Source organism: Scyliorhinus torazame, chromosome 5 (assembly GCF_047496885.1).
Source record: "Scyliorhinus torazame isolate Kashiwa2021f chromosome 5, sScyTor2.1, whole genome shotgun sequence".
NCBI classification, from domain to species: Eukaryota; Metazoa; Chordata; class Chondrichthyes; order Carcharhiniformes; family Scyliorhinidae; genus Scyliorhinus; species Scyliorhinus torazame.
The window spans coordinates 10,736,716-10,758,880 of record NC_092711.1 but is presented as its reverse complement, the minus strand read 5'-3'; the positions used below and the strand labels follow the sequence as shown (position 1 = coordinate 10,758,880).

General features: G+C 56.4%; 1 protein-coding gene across 2 annotated transcripts in view; it reads left to right on the top strand.

Annotated features, from left to right (window-relative positions):
• Positions 1-22,165, top strand: part of LOC140418173 (E3 ubiquitin-protein ligase CCNB1IP1) — a 74,098-nt gene that overhangs the window by 5,428 nt on the left and 46,505 nt on the right. For both annotated transcript variants that reach the window (XM_072501598.1, XM_072501597.1), the window contains exon 2: positions 2,506-2,836. In XM_072501598.1, coding sequence (XP_072357699.1) covers positions 2,506-2,836 — 331 coding nt within the window. The remainder of the gene's footprint in view (positions 1-2,505; positions 2,837-22,165) is intronic.

Below are 22,165 nucleotides of genomic sequence, written 5' to 3'. Positions count from 1 at the left end.
GCTAGGGCTATTCTTTCTATTTTCTTTTCTTCCCTCTCTTTTTCCTCTCCCTCTCTTTCCTCTCTCACATGACGCTATTAAGGCCAGAATCCCACTTGCCTTCCATATTCCCTGCTGTACCTACGTGCTAATTTCCTGCGATTGATGCACGAGCCCACCCAGATCCCTCTGCACCGTAACACTCTGAAGTTTCTCTCCGTTGAGATAATAAATTGCCGTTCCATTTTTCCGTCCAAAATGGGTAACCTCGCACTCACCCACGTTAAACTCCGTCTGCCACATTGTGGCCCAATACCCTAACCTATCTGCACCCATTTGTAAATATTGTTTCCTCATTGCAACTGACTATCCCACCTATTTTAGTGTCATCTACAAATTTGGCTATCGGACCTCTATCCCTGTATCTCACTCTTTAATACAGGTTGTAAATAGTTCGAGCCCAAGGTCCGAACTCTGCAGTAAGCCACTAATTATATATTGGCACCAGAAAAAGACCCATTTAGAGTCATAGATGTTTGCAGCATGGAAACGGTCCCTTCGGCCCAGCTTGTCCATGCTGCCCAGTTTCTATCACTAAGCTAGTCCCACTTGCCCGCATTTGGCCTCTATACCCACCCTGCCCATGTAACTGTCTAACTGCTTTCTAAAGGACAAAGTTGTACCCTCCTCCACCACCGCCTCGGGCAGCCCGTTCCAGATGCTCACCACCCTCTGAATAGATTCCCCTTTGGTCTCTTTTGTATCTCTCCCCTCTCACCTTTAACCTATGCCCTCGAGTTCCAGACTCCTCCACCTTTGGGAAAAGATGTCGACTATCTACCTTATCGATGCTTCCTCATTATTTTACAGACTTCTATAAGATCAACCCTAAGCCTCCTACGCTCTCGGGGACAAAAGCCCCAACCTCTCCAGCCTCTCTTTATAACTCACACTTGGAGTACGGGGTTCAATTCTGGTCGCCACACTACCAGAAGGCTGTGGAGGCTTTAGAGAGGGTGCAGAAGAGATTTACCAGAATGTTGCCCGGTATGGAGGGCATTAGCTATGAGGAGCGGTTGAATAAACTCGGTTTGTTCTCACTGGAACGCCGGAGGTTGAGGAACGACCTGATCGAGGCCTACAAAACTATGAGGGGCATAGACAGAGTGGATAGTCAGAGGCTTTTCCCCAGGGTAGAGGGGTCAATTACTAGGGGGCATAGGTTTAAGGTGCGAGGGGCAAGGTTTAGAGTAGATGTACGAGGCAAGTTTTGTACACAAGATAGTGGGTGCCTGGAACTCGCTGCCGGAGGAGGTGGTGGAAGCAGGGACGATAGTGACATTTAAGGTGCATCTTGACAAATACATGAATAGTATGGGAATGGAGGGATATGGACCCAGGAAGTGTAGAAGATTGTAGTTTAGTCGGGCAGCATGGTCGGCACGGGCTTGGAGGGCCGAAGGGCCTGTTCCTGTGCTGTACTTTTCTCTGTTCTTTGTTCAGACCATCAAGTCCTGGTCGCATCCTCGTAAATCTCGTCTGCACTCTCGGAGAGTAGTAAGGGCGTGGAATGCCCTGCCTGCAACAGTAGTGGACTCGCCAACACTAAGGACATTCAAATGGTCATTGGATAGACATATGGACGATAAGGGAATAGTGTAGATGGGCTTTAGAGTGGTTTCACAGGTCGGCGCAACATCGAGGGCCGAAGGGCCTGTACTGCGATGTAATGTTCTATGTTCTGGTTTAACAATATCCTTCCTGTAATAGGGTGACCAGAACTGGACACAGCACTGTGGCTTCACAGCGTCAGGGTCCCAGGTTCGATTCCCCGCTGGGTCACTGTCTGTGCGGAGTCTGCACGTCCTCCCTGTGTCTGCGTGGGTTTCCTCCGGGTGCTCCGGTTTCCTCCCACAGTCCAAAGACGTGCAGGTTAGGTGGAGTGGCCGGGCTAAATTGTCCCCAAAAAGATTAGGGAGGGGTTGGTTTAGTACACGGGGCTAAATCGCTGGCTTTTAAAGCAGACCAAGGCAGGCCAGCAGCACGGTTCAATTCCCGTACCAGCCTCCCCGAACAGGCGCCGGAATGTGGCGACTAGGGGCTTTTCACAGTAACTTCATTTGAAGCCTCGTGACAGTAAGCGATTTTCATTTCATTCATTATTGGGTCACGGGGATAGGGAGGGCTTAAGTGGTCCCGGTGCAGACTCGATGGGCTGAATGGCCTCCTCCTGCGCCGTATCTTCTCTGTGTGGTCTTCCCAATGCCTAGTACGACTTCAACAGGAAGTTAATTATTGATCCCGATTCTTGGGGGACGGTTTGAGGGGACTGTTATGGGTGGGGGGGGGGGAAGGTGGATAAACACGACAGAGAGCGAGAAAGAGAAGAATGTGTCGGGGTGAGATGGAGAAGGGGTAGCAGGGGGTTGGGCCGAATGGCCCGTTTTGGTGGTGGAAGTATGGTCCAATTCTATGGAATCCAGTCTCCGTTCGGCTGGGGCGCATTTTAACCTGCGGTTCTTTCAGATCCACCAGGAGCGGATGTACCAGGAGTACACCTACAGCAAGGCAGAAGGCCGGCTGAAGCAGATGGACAAAGTCTACGCCCAGCAGCTGCAGGGCAAGGACCTGGAGGTGAGCAGCAGCCGCAGTGAGGTGTCCTCGCTCAAGAAGATGCTGGAGGAGTACAAGAAAAAATACAGCGAGGTGTCGGAGAAGCTGATGGACCGGAACCGGCAGTACCAGAAGCTGCAAGGCCTCTACGACAGCCTGCGCCTGCGCAGCATGGCCATGGCGGGCGAGGGCGACGGCTTGGTGGCAGCGGCCCCCTGCGGAGCCCTGTACGGCATGCCTTTAGGTACGAGCGCCGCAGCCACGCCCCCGCGGGGAGCCCTCCTTTGGCAACCCCGCGTTCGGGCGCCCGCGCGATTCAACCGACGTGACCTCGAGTGCTTTCGGGTTCCAGCCCGAAGTCCCCCCCCCCCCCCCGCCGCCTTCGCGCCCTTGCCCGGGAGAAGACTTTTATTCAATGCATCTCAATCGCTGCTTTCACCCTCTGGAGATGCCAGTGTTTCCCTCCATTCCCGTAGAACCAGAGAATCCCTACAGTGCAGGAGGACAATGTTCGGCCCATCGAGTCTGAAACCACCCTCGGAAAGAGCACCCATCCCAGGTCCACACCCCCACCCTATCCCCGTAACCCCACCTAACCTGCACATCTTTGGACACTAAGGGACAATTTAGCACGGCCAGTCCACCTAACCCGCACATCCTTGGACACTTTGGGACAATTTAGCACGGCCAATCCACCTAACCTGCACATCTTTGGACACTAAGGGACAATTTAGCATGGCCAATCCACCAAACCTGCTCATCTTTGGACACTAAGAGACAATTTAGCACGGCCAATCCACCTAACCTGCACAGTAGCATTGTGGATAGCACAATTGCTTCACAGCTCCAGGGTCCCCGGTTCGATTCCGGCTTGGGTCACTGTCTGTGCGGAGTCTGCACATCCTCCCCGTGTGTGCGTGGGTTTCCTCCGGGTGCTCCGGTTTCCTCCCACAGTCCAAAGATGTGCAGGTTAGGTGGATTGGCCATGATAAATTGCCCTTAGTGTCCAAAATTGCCCTTGGTGTTGGGAGGGGTTACTGGGTTATGGGGATCGGGAGGAGGTGTTGACCTTGGGTAGGGTGCTCTTTCCAAGAGCCGGTGCAGACCCGATGGGCCGAATGGCGGCCTCCTGCACTGTAAATGTATGGTAACCTGCACATCTTTGGACACTAAGGGACAATTTAGCACGGCCAATCCACCTAACCTGCACATCTTTGGACACTAAGGGACAATTTAGCACGGCCAGTCCACCTAACCTGCACATCTTTGGACACTATGGGACAATTTAGCACGGCCAATCCACCTAACCTCATCTTTGGACGCTACGGGACAATTTAGCACGGCCAGTCCACCTAACCTGCACATCTTTGGACACTAAGGGCAATTTAACACGGCCAATCCACCTAACCTGCACATCTTTGGACACTAAGGGACAATTTAGCATGGCCAATCCACCAAACCTGCTCATCTTTGGACACTAAGAGACAATTTAGCACGGCCAATCCACCTAACCTGCACAGTAGCATTGTGGATAGCACAATTGCTTCACAGCTCCAGGGTCCCCGGTTCGATTCCGGCTTGGGTCACTGTCTGTGCGGAGTCTGCACATCCTCCCTGTGTGTGCGTGGGTTTCCTCCGGGTGCTCCGGTTTCCTCCCACAGTCCAAAGATGTGCAGGTTAGGTGGATTGGCCATGATAAATTGCCCTTAGTGTCTAAAATTGCCCTTGGTGTTGGGAGGGGTTACTGGGTTATGGGGATCGGGAGGAGGTGTTGACCTTGGGTAGGGTGCTCTTTCCAAGAGCCGGTGCAGACCCGATGGGCCGAATGGCCTCCTTCTGCACTGTAAATGGATGGTAACCTGCACATCTTTGGACACTATGGGACAATTTAGCACGGCCAATCCACCTAACCTGCACATCGTTGGACACTAAGGGGCAATTTAACACGGCCAATCCACCTAACCTGCACATCCTTGGACACTAAGGGGCAATTTAACACGGCCAATCCACCTAACCTGCACATCTTTGGACACTATGGGACAATTTAGCACGGCCAATCCACCTAACCTGCACATCGTTGGACATTAAGGGGCAATTTAACACTGCCAATCCACCTTACCTGCACATCCTTGGACACTAAGGGGCAATTTAACACGGCCAATCCATCTGACCTGCACATCTGTGGACACTAAGGGGCAATTTAGCACAGCCAATCCACCTCACCTGTACATCTTTGGACACTAAGGGACGATTTAGCACGGTCAATCCACCTAACCTGCACATCCTTGGACACTAAGGGGCAATTTAGCACGGCCAATCCACCTAACCTGCACATCTTTGGACACTAAGGGACAATTTAGCACGGCCAATCCACCTAACCAGCACATCTTTGGACTGTGGGAGGAAAACCGGAGCACCCGGAGGAAACCCACACAGACACAGGGAGAACGTGCAGACTCCACACAGACAGTGACCCGAGGCCGGAATCAAATCTCATCCATAATTTTTACAATCACTTTTCTCCAATAACAGTGAGGGTCGGGAGAGTGGGAGATGGGTTGGGGGGTGTTGTGTTATGTACTCTGGGTTAACACAGGCTGCAACTGGATGCAGCTTAGATCAGAAAGATACTCCAGACCTTGATGTTAGTTCAACCTGATTTATTGAACCAGTAGCACAGTTAGCTCAGTTCTCTATGAGTTCGACTCTCTGCTAACCAAAGTGTGGTTACTCCGTCTGACTGAACCAGACTAGCTCTCAGCCACGTACTGGAGGTGTGATACTGCACATACACCCTGACTCACTCTGCAGATGTTCATCAGTGGAAAGAGGCGGAGTGTGAGCGCCTCGTGCCTTTTATAGCGAGATACCACCCCTGAGTGTCCTGCCTACTCACTGGTCATGTCCTGTTCTCTGTGTTCATTAGCTGCTTGTGTGTGCCTGTCTGTATATCATTGTCTGCCTGTGATGACAGAGGGGAGAGTGGGATACGGAGCGGGGGGGGGAAGAGTGGGATACGGAGCGGGGGGGGAGAGTGGGATACGGAGCAGGGGGTGAGATGGGATATGGAGCGGGGGGAGAGTGGGATACGGAGCGGGGGGAGAGTGGGATACGGAGCGGGGGAGAGTGGGATATGGAGCGGGGGGGGAGTGGGATACGGAGCGGGGGGTGAGATGGGATATGGAGCGGGGGGAGAGTGGAATACGGAGCGGGGGGTGAGATGGGATATGGAGCGGGGGGAGAGTGGGATACGGAGCGGGGGGGAGAGTGGGATACGGAGCGGGGGGGGGAAGAGTGGGATACGGAGCGGGAGGAGAGTGGGATGCGGAGCGGGGGGGGGGAGTGGGATACGGAGCGGGGGGAGAGTGAGATACGGAGCAGGGGGTAGAGTGGGATACGGAGCTGGGTGGAAATTGGGATACAGAGCGGGGGGAGAGTGGGATACGGAGCGGGGAGAGTAGGATACGGAGCGGGGGGAGAGTGGGATTAGACTGGGTGTGGAGAGGGATTAGCCTCCGTACGAAGAGGGGGTTTAGACTGGGAGTGGAGAGGCGGATTAGACTGGGAGTGGAGAGGGGATTAGACTGGGAGTGGAGAGGGGATTAGACTGGGTGTGGAGAGGGGATTAGACTGGGTGTGGAGAGGTGGATTAGACTGGGAGTGGGGAGGGGATTAGACTGGGAGTGGAGAGGGGATTAGACTTGGAGAGGAGGGGATTAGTCTGGGAGTAGAGAGGGGATTAGACTGGGAGTAGAGAGGGGATTAGTCTGGGAGTAGAGAGGGTATTAGACTGGGAGCGGAGAGGGGATTAGCCTCAGTGCAGAGGGGGGATTAGACTGGGTGTGGGGAGGGATTAGCCTCCGTGCGGAGACGGGATTAGACTGGGTGTGGAGAGGGGGTTAGACTGGGTGTGGAGAGGGGATTAGACTGGGAGTGGAGAGGGGATTAGACTGGGTGTGGAGAGGGGATTAGACTGGGAGTGGAGAGGGGATTGGACTGGGTGTATAGAGGGGATTAGACTGGGTGTGGGGAGGGGATTAGACTGGGAGTGGAGAGGAGATTAGACTGGGTGTGGGGAGGGGATTAGACTGGGTGTGGGGAGGGGATTAGACTGGGTGTGGAAAGGGGATTAGACTGGGTGTGGAGAGGGGATTAGACTGGGAGTGGAGAGGGGATTAGACTGGGAGTGGAGAGGGGATTGGACTGGGTGTATAGAGGGGATTAGACTGGGTGTGGGGAGGGGATTAGACTGGGTGTGGAGAGGGGATTAGACTGGGTGTGGAGAGGGGATTAGACTGGGAGTGGAGAGGGGATTAGACTGGGAGTGGAGAGGGGATTAGACTGGGAGCGGAGAGGGGGAATAGACTGGGTGTGGAGAGGGGATTAGACTGGGAGCGGAGAGGGGGAATAGACTGGGTGTGGAGAGGGGATTAGACTGGGAGTGGAGAGGGGATTAGACTGGGTGTGGAGAGGGGATTAGACTGGGAGCGGAGAGGGGATTAGACTGGGAGTGGAGAGGGGATTAGACTGGGAGCGGAGAGGGCAATAGACTGGGAGTGGAGAGGGGATTAGACTGGGAGTGGAGAGGGGATTAGACTGGGAGTGGAGAGGGGATTAGACTGGGAGTGGAGAGGGGATTAGACTGGGAGTAGAGAGGGGATTAGACTGGGAGTGGAGAGGGGATTAGACTGGGAGTGGAGAGGAGATTAGACTGGGAGTGGAGAGGGGATTAGACTGGGAGTGGAGAGGGGATTAGACTGGGAGTGGAGAGGGGATTAGACTGGAAGCGGAGAGGGGATTAGACTGGGAGTGGAGAGGGGATTAGACTGGGTGTGGAGAGGGGATTAGACTGGGTGCGGAGAGGGGATTAGACTGGGAGTGGAGAGGGGATTAGACTGGGAGTGGAGAGGGAATTAGACTGGGTGTGGAGAGGGGATTCGACTGGGTGTGGAGAGGAGATTCGACTGGGTGTGGAGAGGGGATTAGACTGGGTGTGGAGAGGGGATTAGACTGGGAGTGGAGATGGGATTAGACTGGGCGTGGAGAGGGGATTAGACTGGGAGTGGAGAGGGGATTAGACTGGGAGTGGAGAGGGGATTAGACTGGGAGTGGAGAGGGGATTAGACTGGGAGCGGAGAGGGGATTAGACTGGGAGCGGAGAGGGGATTAGACTGCGAGCGGGGAGGGGATTAGACTGGGAGCGGGGAGGGGATTAGACTGGGTGCGGAGAGGGGATTAGACTGGGTGTGGAGAGGGGGATTAGACTGGGTGTGGAGAGGGGATTAGACTGGGTCTGGAGAGGGGATTAGACTGGGAGTGGAGAGGGGATTAGACTGGGAGTGGAGAGGGGATTAGACTGGGAGTGGAGAGGGGATTAGACTGGGAGTGGAGAGGGGATTAGACTGGGAGTGGAGAGGGGATTAGACTGGGAGTGGAGAGGGGATTAGACTGGGTGTGGAGAGGGGATTAGACTGGGTGTGGAGAGGGGATTAGACTGGGAGTGGAGAGGGGATTTGACTGGGAGTGGAGAGGGTATTTGACTGGGAGTGGAGAGGGGATTAGACTGGGTGTAGAGAGGGGATTAGACTGGGAGTGGAAAGGGGATTAGACTGGGTGTGGAGAGGGGATTAGACTGGGAGCGGAGAGGGGATTAGACGGTGTGGAGAGGGGATTAGACTGGGAGCGGAGAGGGGATTAGACTGGGAGCGGAGAGGGGATTAGACTGGGTGTGGAGAGGGGATTAGACTGGGAGTGGAGAGGGGATTAGACTGGGACTGGAGAGGGGATTAGACTGGGAGCGGAGAGGGGATTAGACTGGGTGTGGAGAGGGGAATAGACTAGGAGCGGAGAGGGGAATAGACTGGGTGTGGAGAGGGGATTAGACTGGGAGTGGAGAGGGGATTAGACTGGGTGTGGAGATGGGATTAGACTGGGAGTGGAGAGGGGATTAGACTGGGAGTGGAGAGGGGATTAGAGTGGGTGTGGAGAGGGGATTAGACTGGGAGTGGAGAGGGGATTAGACTGGGAGCGGAGAGGGGATTAGACTGGGTGTGGAGAGGGGATTAGACTGGGAGTGGGGAGGGGATTAGACTGGGACTGGAGAGGGGATTAGACTGGGTTTGGAGAGGGGATTAGACTGTGAGTGGAGAGGGGATTAGAATCGGAGTGGAGAGGGGATTAGACTGGGTGTGGAGAGGGGATTAGACTGGGAGAGGAGAGGGGATTAGACTGGGTGTGGAGAGGGGATTAGACTGGGAGTGGAGAGGGGATTTGACTGGCTGTGGAGAGGGGATTAGACTGGGAGTGGAGAGGGGATTAGACTGGGAGTGGAGAGGGGATTAGACTGGGAGTGGAGAGGGGATTAGACTGGGAGCGGGGAGGGGATTAGACTGGGTGTGGAGGGGGGATTAGACTGGGTGTGGAGAGGGGATTAGACTGGGAGAGGAGAGGGGATTAGACTGGGAGTGGAGAGGGGATTAGATTGGGTGTGGAGAGGGGATTAGACTGGGTGTGGAGAGGGGATTAGACTGGGTGTGGAGAGGGGGATTAGACTGGGAGTGGAGAGGGGATTAGACTGGGAGAGGAGATGGGATTAGACTGGGAGTGGAGAGGGGATTAGACTGGGTGTGGAGAGGGGGATTAGACTGGGAGTGGAAAGGGGATTAGACTGGGTGTGGAGAGGGGATTAGACTGGGTGTGGAGGGGGGATTAGACTGGGTGTGGAGAGGGGATTAGACTGGGAGAGGAGAGGGGATTAGACTGGGAGTGGAGAGGGGATTAGACTGGGAGTGGAGAGGGGATTAGACTGGGAGTGGAGAGGGGAAATAGATTGGGTGTGGAGAGGGGATCAGACTAGGAGTGGAGAGGGGATTAGACTGGGTGTGTAGAGGGTATTAGACTGGGAGTGGAGAGGAGATTAGACTGGGTGTGGAGAGGGCATTAGACTGGGTGTGGAGAGGGGATTAGACTGGGTGTGGAGAGGGGGATTAGACTGGGTATGGAGAGGGGATTAGACTGGGTGTGGAGAGGGGATTAGACTGGGAGAGGAGAGGGGATTAGACTGGGTGTGGAGAGGGGATTAGACTGGGAGTGGAGAGGGGATTTGACTGGGTGTGGAGAGGGGATTAGACTGGGAGTGGAGAGGGGATTAGACTGGGTGTGGAGAGGGGATTAGACTGGGTGTGGAGAGGGGGATTAGACTGGATATGGAGAGGGGATTAGACTGGGTGTGGAGAGGGGATTAGACTGGGAGAGGAGAGGGGATTAGACTGGGTGTGGAGAGGGGATTAGACTGGGAGTGGAGAGGGGATTTGACTGGGTGTGGAGAGGGGATTAGACTGGGAGTGGAGAGGGGATTAGACTGGGAGTGGAGAGGGGATTAGACTGGGAGTGGAGAGGGGATTAGACTGGGAGCGGGGAGGGGATTAGACTGGGTGTGGAGGGGGGATTAGACTGGGTGTGGAGAGGGGATTAGACTGGGAGAGGAGAGAGGATTAGACTGGGAGTGGAGAGGGGATTAGACTGAATGTGGAGAGGGGGATTAGACTGGGAGTGGAGAGGGGATTAGACTGGGTGTGGAGAGGGGATTAGACGGAGTGGAGAGGGGATTTGACTGGGTGTGGAGAGGGGATTAGACTGGGAGTGCAGAGGGGATTAGACTGGGAGTGGAGAGGGGATTAGACTGGGAGTGGAGAGGGGATTAGACTGGGAGTGGAGAGGGGATTAGACTGGGAGCGGGGAGGGGATTAGACTGGGTGTGGAGGGGGGATTAGACTGGGTGTGGAGAGGGGATTAGACTGGGAGAGGAGAGGGTATTAGACTGGGAGTGGAGAGGGGATTAGACTGGGTGTGGAGAGGGGGATTAGACTGGGTATGGAGAGGGGATTAGTCTGGGTGTGGAGAGGGGATTAGACTGGGTGTAGAGAGGGGGATTAGACTGGGAGTGGAGAGGGGATTAGACTGGGAGAGGAGAGGGGATTAGACTGGGAGTGGAGAGGGGATTAGACTGGGAGTGGAGAGGGGATTAGACTGGGAGAGGAGAGAGGATTAGACTGGGAGTGGAGAGGGGATTAGACTGGGTGTGGAGAGGGGGATTAGACTGGGAGTGGAGAGGGGATTAGACTGGGTGTGGAGAGGGGATTAGACGGAGTGGAGAGGGGATTAGACTGGGAGTGGAGAGGGGATTAGACTGGGAGCGGGGAGGGGATTAGACTGGGTGTGGAGGGGGGATTAGACTGGGTGTGGAGAGGGGATTAGACTGGGAGAGGAGAGGGTATTAGACTGGGAGTGGAGAGGGGATTAGACTGGGTGTGGAGAGGGGGATTAGACTGGGTGTGGAGAGGGGATTAGACTGGGTGTAGAGAGGGGGATTGGACTGGGAGTGGAGAGGGGATTAGACTGGGAGAGGAGAGGGGATTAGACTGGGAGAGGAGAGGGGGATTAGACTGGGAGTGGAGAGGGGATTGGACTGGGAGTGGAGAGGGGATTAGACTGGCAGTCGAGAGGGGACTGGACTGGGAGTGGAGAGGAGATTAGACTGGGTGCGGAGAGGGGATTAGACTGGGTGTGTAGAGGGGATTAGACTGGGAGTGGAGAGGGGATTAGACTGGGTGTGGAGAGGGGATTAGACTGGGTGTGGAGAGGGGATTAGACTGTGTGTGGAGAGGGGATTAGACTGGGTGTGGAGAGGGAATTAGACTGGGTGTGGAGAGGGGATTAGACTGGGAGTGGAGAGGGGATTAGACTGGGAGTGGAGAGAGGATTAGACTGGGAATGGGGAGGGGGATTAGACTGGGTGTGGAGAGAGCATTAGACTGGGTGTGGGGAGGGGATTAGACTGGGTGTGGGGAGGGGATTAGACTGGGTGTGGAGAGGTGATTAGACTGGGAGTAGAGAGGGGATTAGACTAGGAGTGGAGAGGGGATTAGACTGGGAGTGGAGAGGGGATTAGACTGGGAGTAGAGAGGGTATTAGACTGGGAGTGGGGAGGGGATTATGCTGGGAGCGGAGGGGGGATTAGACTGGGAGTGGAGAGGGGATTAGACTGGGAGCGGAGGGGGGATTAGACTGGGATCGGAGGAGGGATTAGACGGAGAGCGGAGGGGGGATTAGATTGGGAGCGGAGCGGGATTAGCCACCGTGCGGAGAAGGGGATTAGACTGGGAGTGGAGAGGTGATTAGACTGGGAGCGGAGAGGGGATGAGACTGGGAGCGGAGAGGGGATTAGACTGGGATCGGAGATGGGATTAGACTGGGAGCGGAGAGGGGGATTAGACTGGGAGCGGAGGGGGGATTAGACTGGGAGTGGAGAGGGGATTAGACTGGGAGTGGAGAGGGGGATTAGACTGGGTGTGGAGAGGGGATTAGACTGGGAGCGGAGGGGGGATTAGACTGGGATCGGAGGAGGGATTAGACGGAGAGCGGAGGGGGGATTAGATTGGGAGCGGAGCGGGATTAGCCACCGTGCGGAGAAGGGGATTAGACTGGGAGTGGAGAGGTGATTAGACTGGGAGCGGAGAGGGGATGAGACTGGGAGCGGAGAGGGGATGAGACTGGGAGCGGAGATGGGATTAGACTGGGAGCGGAGAGGGGGATTAGACTGGGAGCGGAGGGGGGATTAGACTGGGTGTGGAGAGGGGATTAGACTGGGAGTGGAGAGGGGGATTAGACTGGGTGTGGAGAGGGGATTAGACTGGGAGCGGAGAGGGGGATTAGACTGGGAGCGGAGAGGGGATTAGACTGGGAGCGGAGGGGGGATTAGACTGGGTGTGGAGAGGGGATTAGACTGGGAGTGGAGAGGGGGATTAGACTGGGTGTGGAGAGGGGATTAGACTGGGAGCGGAGAGGGGATTAGACTGGGAGCGGAGAGGGGATTAGACTGGGAGTGGAGAGGGGATTAGACTGGGAGTGGATTAGACTGGGTGTGGAGAGGGGATTAGACTAGGAGCGGAGAGGGGATTAGACTGGGAGCGGAGAGGGGATTAGACTGGGAGCGGAGAGGGGATTAGACTGGGAGTGGAGAGGGGATTAGACTGGGAGTGGAGAGGGGATTAGACTGGGTGTGGAGAGCGGATTAGACTGGGTGTGGAGAGGGGATTAGACGGTGTGGAGAGGGGATTAGACTGGGAGTGGAGAGTGGATTAGACTGGGTGTGGAGAGGGGATTAGACTGTGAGTGGAGAGGGGATTAGAATCGGAGTGGAGAGGGGATTAGACTGGGTGTGGAGAGGGGATTAGACTGGGAGAGGAGAGGGGATTAGACTGGGTGTGGGGAGGGGATTAGACTGGGAGCGGAGAGAGGATTAGACTGGGAGCGAAGAGGGGATTAGACTGGGAGCGGAGAGGGGATTAGACTGGGAGTGGAGAGGGGATTAGTCTGGGTGTGGAGAGGGGATTAGACTGGGAGTAGAGAGGGGATTAGACTAGGAGTGGAGAGGGGATTAGACTGGGAGTGGAGAGGGGATTAGACTGGGAGTAGAGAGGGTATTAGACTGGGAGTGGGGAGGGGGTTATGCTGGGAGCGGAGGGGGGATTAGACTGGGAGTGGAGAGGGGATTAGACTGGGAGCGGAGGGGGGAATAGACTGGGATCGGAGGAGGGATTAGACGGAGAGCGGAGGGGTGATTACACTGGGAGCGGAGCGGGATTAGCCACCGTGCGGAGAAGGGGATTAGACTGGGAGTGGAGAGGTGATTAGACTGGGAGCGGAGAGGGGATGAGACTGGGAGCGGAGAGGGGATTAGACTGTGATCGGAGATGGGATTAGACTGGGAGCGGAGAGGGGGATTAGACTGGGAGCGGAGGGGGGATTAGACTGGGTGGAGAGGGGATTAGACTGGGAGTGGTGAGGGGGATTAGACTGGGTGTGGAGAGGGGATTAGACTGGGAGCGGAGAGGGGGATTAGACTGGGAGCGGAGAGGGGATTAGACTGGGAGCGGAGGGGGGATTAGACTGGGTGTGGAGAGGGGATTAGACTGGGAGTGGAGAGGGGGATTAGACTGGGTGTGGAGAGGGGATTAGACTGGGAGCGGAGAGGGGGATTAGACTGGGAGTGGAGAGGGGATTAGACTGGGAGTGGATTAGACTGGGTCTGGAGAGGGGATTAGACTAGGAGCGGAGAGGGGATTAGACTGGGAGCGGAGAGGGGATTAGACTGGGAGTGGAGAGGGGATTAGACTGGGAGTGGAGAGGGGATTAGACTGAGAGTGGAGAGGGGATTAGACTGGGTGTGGAGAGCGGATTAGACTGGGTGTGGAGAGGGGATTAGACGGTGTGGAGAGGGGATTAGACTGGGAGTGGAGAGGGGATTAGACTGGGTGTGGAGAGGGGATTAGACTGTGAGTGGAGAGGGGATTAGAATCGGAGTGGAGAGGGGATTAGACTGGGTGTGGAGAGGGGATTAGACTGGGAGAGGAGAGGGGATTAGACTGGGTGTGGAGAGGGGATTAGACTGGGAGTGGAGAGGGGATTTGACTGGGTGTGGAGAGGGGATTAGACTGGGAGTGGAGAGGGGATTGGACTGGGAGTGGAGAGGGGATTAGACTGGGAGTGGAGAGGGGATTAGACTGGGAGCGGGGAGGGGATTAGACTGGGTGTGGAGGGGGGATTAGACTGGGTGTGGAGAGGGGATTAGACTGGGAGAGGAGAGGGGATTAGACTGGGAGTGGAGAGGGGATTAGATTGGGTGTGGAGAGGGGATTAGACTGGGTGTGGAGAGGGGGATTAGACTGGGAGTGCAGAGGGGATTAGACTGGGAGTGGAGAGGGGATTAGACTGGGAGTGGAGAGGGGATTAGACTGGGAGCGGGGAGGGGATTAGACTGGGTGTGGAGGGGGGATTAGACTGGGTGTGGAGAGGGGATTAGACTGGGAGAGGAGAGGGGATTAGACTGGGAGTGGAGAGGGGATTAGACTGGGTGTGGAGAGGGGGATTAGACTGGGTATGGAGAGGGGATTAGACTGGGTGTGGAGAGGGGATTAGACTGGGTGTGGAGAGGGGGATTAGACTGGGAGTGGAGAGGGGATTAGACTGGGAGAGGAGAGGGGATTAGACTGGGAGTGGAGAGGGGATTAGACTGGGTGTGGAGAGGGGGATTAGACTGGGAGTGGAGAGGGGATTAGACTGGGTGTGGAGAGGGGATTAGACTGGGTGTGGAGAGGGGATTAGACTGGGAGCGGAGAGGGGATTAGACTGGGAGTGGAGAGGGGGTTAGACTGCGAGTGGAGAGGGGGATTAGACTGGGAGTGGAGAGGGGATTAGACTGGGAGTGGAGAGGGGACTGGACTGGGAGTGGAGAGGAGATTAGACTGGGTGCGGCGAGGGGATTAGACTGGGTGTGTAGAGGGGATTAGACTGGGAGTGGAGAGGGGATTAGACTGCGTGTGGAGAGGGGATTAGACTGGGTGTGGAGAGGGGATTAGACTGGGTGTGGAGAGGGGATTAGACTGGGTGTGGAGAGGGGATTAGACTGGGTGTGGAGAGGGGATTAGACTGGGAGTGGAGAGGGGATTAGACTGAGAGTGGAGAGGGGATTAGACTGGGTGTGGAGAGGGGATTAGACTGGGTGTGGAGAGGGGATTAGACTGGGTGTGGAGAGGGGATTAGACTGGGTGTGGAGAGAGGATTAGACTGGGAGCGAAAAGGGGATTAGACTGGGAGCCGAGAGGGGATTAGACTGGGAGTGGAGAGGGGATTAGTCTGGGTGTGGAGAGGGGATTAGACTGGGAGTAGAGAGGGGATTAGACTAGGAGTGGAGAGGGGATTAGACTGGGAGTGGAGAGGGGATTAGACTGGGAGTAGAGAGGGTATTAGACTGGGAGTGGGGAGGGGGTTATGCTGGGAGCGGAGGGGGAATTAGACTGGGAGTGGAGAGGGGATTAGACTGGGAGCGGAGGGGGGATTAGACTGGGATCGGAGGAGGGATTAGACGGAGAGCGGAGGGGGGATTACACTGGGAGCGGAGCGGGATTAGCCACCGTGCGGAGAAGGGGATTAGACTGGGAGTGGAGAGGTGATTAGACTGGGAGCGGAGAGGGGATGAGACTGGGAGCGGAGAGGGGATTAGACTGGGATCGGAGATGGGATTAGACTGGGAGCGGAGAGGGGGATTAGACTGGGAGCGGAGGGGGGATTAGACTGGGTGGAGAGGGGATTAGACTGGGAGTGGTGAGGGGGATTAGACTGGGTGTGGAGAGGGGATTAGACTGGGAGCGGAGAGGGGGATTAGACTGGGAGCGGAGAGGGGATTAGACTGGGAGCGGAGGGGGGATTAGACTGGGTGTGGAGAGGGGATTAGACTGGGAGTGGAGAGGGGGATTAGACTGGGTGTGGAGAGGGGATTAGACTGGGAGCGGAGAGGGGGATTAGACTGGGAGTGGAGAGGGGATTAGACTGGGTGGATTAGACTGGGTGTGGAGAGGGGATTAGACTAGGAGCGGAGAGGGGATTAGACTGGGAGCGGAGAGGGGATTAGACTGGGAGCGGAGAGGGGATTAGACTGGGAGTGGAGAGGGGATTAGACTGGGAGTGGAGAGGGGATTAGACTGGGAGTGGAGAGGGGACTGGACTGGGAGTGGAGAGGAGATTAGACTGGGTGCGGCGAGGGGATTAGACTGGGTGTGTAGAGGGGATTAGACTGGGAGTGGAGAGGGGATTAGACTGGGTGTGGAGAGGGGATTAGACTGGGTGTGGAGAGGGGATTAGACTGGGTGTGGAGAGCGGATTAGACTGGGTGTGGAGAGGGGATTAGACTGGGTGTGGAGAGGGGATTAGACTGGGAGTGGAGAGGGGATTAGACTGAGAGTGGAGAGGGGATTAGACTGGGTGTGGAGAGGGGATTAGACTGGGTGTGGAGAGGGGATTAGACTGGGTGTGGAGAGGGGATTAGACTGGGTGTGGAGAGAGGATTAGACTGGGAGCGAAGAGGGGATTAGACTGGGAGCGGAGAGGGGATTAGACTGGGAGTGGAGAGGGGATTAGTCTGGGTGTGGAGAGGGGATTAGACTGGGAGTAGAGAGGGGATTAGACTAGGAGTGGAGAGGGGATTAGACTGGGAGTGGAGAGGGGATTAGACTGGGAGTAGAGAGGGTATTAGACTGGGAGTGGGGAGGGGGTTATGCTGGGAGCGGAGGGGGGATTAGACTGGGAGTGGAGAGGGGATTAGACTGGGAGCGGAGGGGGGATTAGACTGGGATCGGAGGAGGGATTAGACGGAGAGCGGAGGGGGGATTACACTGGGAGCGGAGCGGGATTAGCCACCGTGCGGAGAAGGGGATTAGACTGGGAGTGGAGAGGTGATTAGACTGGGAGCGGAGAGGGGATGAGACTGGGAGCGGAGAGGGGATTAGACTGGGATCGGAGATGGGATTAGACTGGGAGCGGAGAGGGGGATTAGACTGGGAGCGGAGGGGGGATTAGACTGGGTGGAGAGGGGATTAGACTGGGAGTGGTGAGGGGGATTAGACTGGGTGTGGAGAGGGGATTAGACTGGGAGCGGAGAGGGGGATTAGACTGGGAGCGGAGAGGGGATTAGACTGGGAGCGGAGGGGGGATTAGACTGGGTGTGGAGAGGGGATTAGACTGGGAGTGGAGAGGGGGATTAGACTGGGTGTGGAGAGGGGATGAGACTGGGAGCGGAGAGGGGGATTAGACTGGGAGTGGAGAGGGGATTAGACTGGGAGTGGATTAGACTGGGTGTGGAGAGGGGATTAGACTAGGAGCGGAGAGGGGATTAGACTGGGAGCGGAGAGGGGATTAGACTGGGAGCGGAGAGGGGATTAGACTGGGAGTGGAGAGGGGATTAGACTGAGAGTGGAGAGGGGATTAGACTGGGTGTGGAGAGCGGATTAGACTGGGTGTGGAGAGGGGATTAGAATCGGAGTGGAGAGGGGATTAGACTGGGTGTGGAGAGGGGATTAGACTGGGAGAGGAGAGGGGATTAGACTGGGTGTGGAGAGGGGATTAGACTGGGAGTGGAGAGGGGATTTGACTGGGTGTGGAGAGGGGATTAGACTGGGAGTGGAGAGGGGATTGGACTGGGAGTGGAGAGGGGATTAGACTGGGAGTGGAGAGGGGATTAGACTGGGAGCGGGGAGGGGATTAGACTGGGTGTGGAGGGGGGATTAGACTGGGTGTGGAGAGGGGATTAGACTGGGAGCGGGGAGGGGATTAGACTGGGTGTGGAGGGGGGATTAGACTGGGTGTGGAGAGGGGATTAGACTGGGAGAGGAGAGGGGATTAGACTGGGAATGGAGAGGGGATTAGACTGGGAATGGAGAGGGGATTAGACTGGGTGTGGAGAGGGGGATTAGACTGGGTATGGAGAGCGGATTAGACTGGGTGTGGAGAGGGGATTAGACTGGGTGTGGAGAGGGGGATTAGACTGGGAGTGGAGAGGGGATTAGACTGGGAGAGGAGAGGGGATTAGACTCGGAGTGGAGAGGGGATTAGACTGGGTGTGGAGAGGGGGATTAGACTGGGAGTGGAGAGGGGATTAGACTGGGTGTGGAGAGGGGATTAGACTGGGTGTGGAGAGGGGATTAGACTGGGAGCGGAGAGGGGATTAGACTGGGAGTGGAGAGGGGGTTAGACTGCGAGTGGAAAGGGGGATTAGACTGGGAGTGGAGAGGGGATTAGACTGGGAGTGGAGAGGGGACTGGACTGGGAGTGGAGAGGAGATTAGACTGGGTGCGGCGAGGGGATTAGACTGGGTGTGTAGAGGGGATTAGACTGGGAGTGGAGAGGGGATTAGACTGGGTGTGGAGAGTGGATTAGACTGGGTGTGGAGAGGGGATTAGACTGGGTGTGGAGAGGGGATTAGACTGGGTGTGGAGAGGGGATTAGACTGGGTGTGGAGAGGGGATTAGACTGGGAGTGGAGAGGGGATTAGACTGGGTGTGGAGAGGGGATTAGACTGGGAGCGGAGAGAGGATTAGACTGGGAGCGAAGAGGGGATTAGACTGGGAGCGGAGAGGGGATTAGACTGGGAGTGGAGAGGGGATTAGACTGGGTGTGGAGAGGGGATTAGACTGGGAGTAGAGAGGGGATTAGACTAGGAGTGGAGAGGGGATTAGACTGGGAGTGGAGCGGGATTAGCCACCGTGCGGAGAAGGGGATTAGACTGGGAGTGGAGAGGTGATTAGACTGGGAGCGGAGAGGGGATGAGACTGGGAGCGGAGAGGGGATTAGACTGGGAGCGGAGGGGGGATTAGACTGGGTGGAGAGGGGATTAGACTGGGAGTGGTGAGGGGGATTAGACTGGGTGTGGAGAGGGGATGAGACTGGGAGCGGAGAGGGGGATTAGACTGGGAGCGGAGAGGGGATTAGACTGGGAGCGGAGGGGGGATTAGACTGGGTGTGGAGAGGGGATTAGACTGGGAGTGGAGAGGGGGATTAGACTGGGTGTGGAGAGGGGATGAGACTGGGAGCGGAGAGGGGGATTAGACTGGGAGTGGAGAGGGGATTAGACTGGGAGTGGATTAGACTGGGTGTGGAGAGGGGATTAGACTAGGAGCGGAGAGGGGATTAGACTGGGAGCGGAGAGGGGATTAGACTGGGAGCGGAGAGGGGATTAGACTGGGAGCGGAGAGGGGATTAGACTGAGAGTGGAGAGGGGATTAGACTGGGTGTGGAGAGCGGATTAGACTGGGTGTGGAGAGGGGATTAGACGGTGTGGAGAGGGGATTAGACTGGGAGTGGAGAGGGGATTAGACTGGGTGTGGAGAGGGGATTAGACTGTGAGTGGAGAGGGGATTAGAATCGGAGTGGAGAGGGGATTAGACTGGGTGTGGAGAGGGGATTAGACTGGGAGAGGAGAGGGGATTAGACTGGGTGTGGAGAGGGGATTAGACTGGGAGTGGAGAGGGGATTTGACTGGGTGTGGAGAGGGGATTAGACTGGGAGTGGAGAGGGGATTGGACTGGGAGTGGAGAGGGGATTAGACTGGGAGTGGAGAGGGGATTAGACTGGGAGCGGGGAGGGGATTAGACTGGGAGCGGGGAGGGGATTAGACTGGGTGTGGAGGGGGGATTAGACTGGGTGTGGAGAGGGGATTAGACTGGGAGAGGAGAGGGGATTAGACTGGGAGTGGAGAGGGCATTAGATTGGGTGTGGAGAGGGGATTAGACTGGGTGTGGAGAGGGGGATTAGACTGGGAGTGCAGAGGGGATTAGACTGGGAGTGGAGAGGGGATTAGACTGGGAGTGGAGAGGGGATTAGACTGGGAGTGGAGAGGGGATTAGACTGGGAGCGGGGAGGGGATTAGACTGGGTGTGGAGGGGGGATTAGACTGGGTGTGGAGAGGGGATTAGACTGGGAGAGGAGAGGGGATTAGACTGGGAGTGGAGAGGGGATTAGACTGGGTGTGGAGAGGGGGATTAGACTGGGTATGGAGAGCGGATTAGACTGGGTGTGGAGAGGGGATTAGACTGGGTGTGGAGAGGGGGATTAGACTGGGAGTGGAGAGGGGATTAGACTGGGAGAGGAGAGGGGATTAGACTGGGAGTGGAGAGGGGATTAGACTGGGTGTGGAGAGGGGGATTAGACTGGGAGTGGAGAGGGGATTAGACTGGGTGTGGAGAGGGGATTAGACTGGGTGTGGAGAGGGGATTAGACTGGGAGCGGAGAGGGGATTAGACTGGGAGTGGAGAGGGGGTTAGACTGCGAGTGGAAAGGGGGATTAGACTGGGAGTGGAGAGGGGATTAGACTGGGAGTGGAGAGGGGACTGGACTGGGAGTGGAGAGGAGATTAGACTGGGTGCGGCGAGGGGATTAGACTGGGTGTGTAGAGGGGATTAGACTGGGAGTGGAGAGGGGATTAGACTGGGTGTGGAGAGGGGATTAGACTGGGTGTGGAGAGGGGATTAGACTGGGTGTGGAGAGGGGATTAGACTGGGTGTGGAGAGGGGATTAGACTGGGTGTGGAGAGGGGATTAGACTGGGAGTGGAGAGGGGATTAGACTGGGTGTGGAGAGGGGATTAGACTGGGAGCGGAGAGAGGATTAGACTGGGAGCGAAGAGGGGATTAGACTGGGAGCGGAGAGGGGATTAGACTGGGAGTGGAGAGGGGATTAGACTTGGTGTGGAGAGGGGATTAGACTGGGAGTAGAGAGGGGATTAGACTAGGAGTGGAGAGGGGATTAGACTGGGAGTGGAGAGGGGATTAGACTGGGAGTAGACAGGGTATTAGACTGGGAGTGGGGAGGGGATTATGCTGGGAGTGGAGAGGGGATTAGACTGGGTGTGGAGAGGGGATTAGACTGGGTGTGGAGAGGGGATTAGACTGGGTGTGGAGAGGGGATTAGACTGGGTGTGGAGAGGGGATTAGACTGGGTGTGGAGAGGGGATTAGACTGGGAGTGGAGAGGGGATTAGACTGGGTGTGGAGAGGGGATTAGACTGGGAGCGGAGAGAGGATTAGACTGGGAGCGAAGAGGGGATTAGACTGGGAGCGGAGAGGGGATTAGACTGGGAGTGGAGAGGGGATTAGACTGGGTGTGGAGAGGGGATTAGACTGGGAGTAGAGAGGGGATTAGACTAGGAGTGCAGAGGGGATTAGACTGGGAGTGGAGAGGGGATTAGACTGGGAGTAGAGAGGGTATTAGACTGGGAGTGGGGAGGGGATTATGCTGGGAGCGGAGGGGGGATTAGACTGGGAGTGGAGAGGGGATTAGACTGGGAGCGGAGGGGGGATTAGACTGGGATCGGAGGAGGGATTAGACGGAGAGCGGAGGGGGGATTAGATTGGGAGCGGAGCGGGATTAGCCACTGTGCGGAGAAGGGGATTAGAGTGGGAGTGGAGCGGTGATTAGACTGGGAGCGGAGAGGGGATGAGACTGGGAGCGGAGAGGGGATTAGACTGGGATCGGAGATGGGATTAGACTGGGAGCGGAGAGGGGGATTAGACTGGGAGCGGAGGGGGGATTAGACTGGGTGTGGAGAGGGGATTAGACTGGGAGTGGAGAGGGGGATTAGACTGGGTGTGGAGAGGGGATTAGACTGGGAGCGGAGAGGGGGATTAGACTGGGAGCGGAGAGGGGATTAGACTGGGAGCGGAGGGGGGATTAGACTGGGTGTGGAGAGGGGATTAGACTGGGAGTGGAGAGGGGGATTAGACTGGGTGTGGAGAGGGGATTAGACTGGGAGTAGAGAGGGGATGAGACGAGGAGTGGAGAGGGGATTAGACTGGGAGTGGAGAGGGGATTAGACTGGGAGTGGGGAGGGGATTATGCTGGGAGCGGAGGGGGGATTAGACTGGGAGTGGAGAGGGGATTAGACTGGGAGCGGAGGGGGGATTAGACTGGGATCGGAGGAGAGATTAGACGGAGAGCGGAGGGGGGATTACACTGGGAGCGGAGCGGGATTAGCCACCGTGCGGAGAAGGGGATTAGACTGGGAGTGGAGAGGTGATTAGACTGGGAGCGGAGAGGGGATGAGACTGGGAGCGGAGAGGGGATTAGACTGGGATCGGAGATGGGATTAGACTGGGGGCGGAGAGGGGGATTAGACTGGGAGCGGAGGGGGGATTAGACTGGGTGGTGAGGGGATTAGACTGAGAGTGGAGAGGGGGATTAGACTGG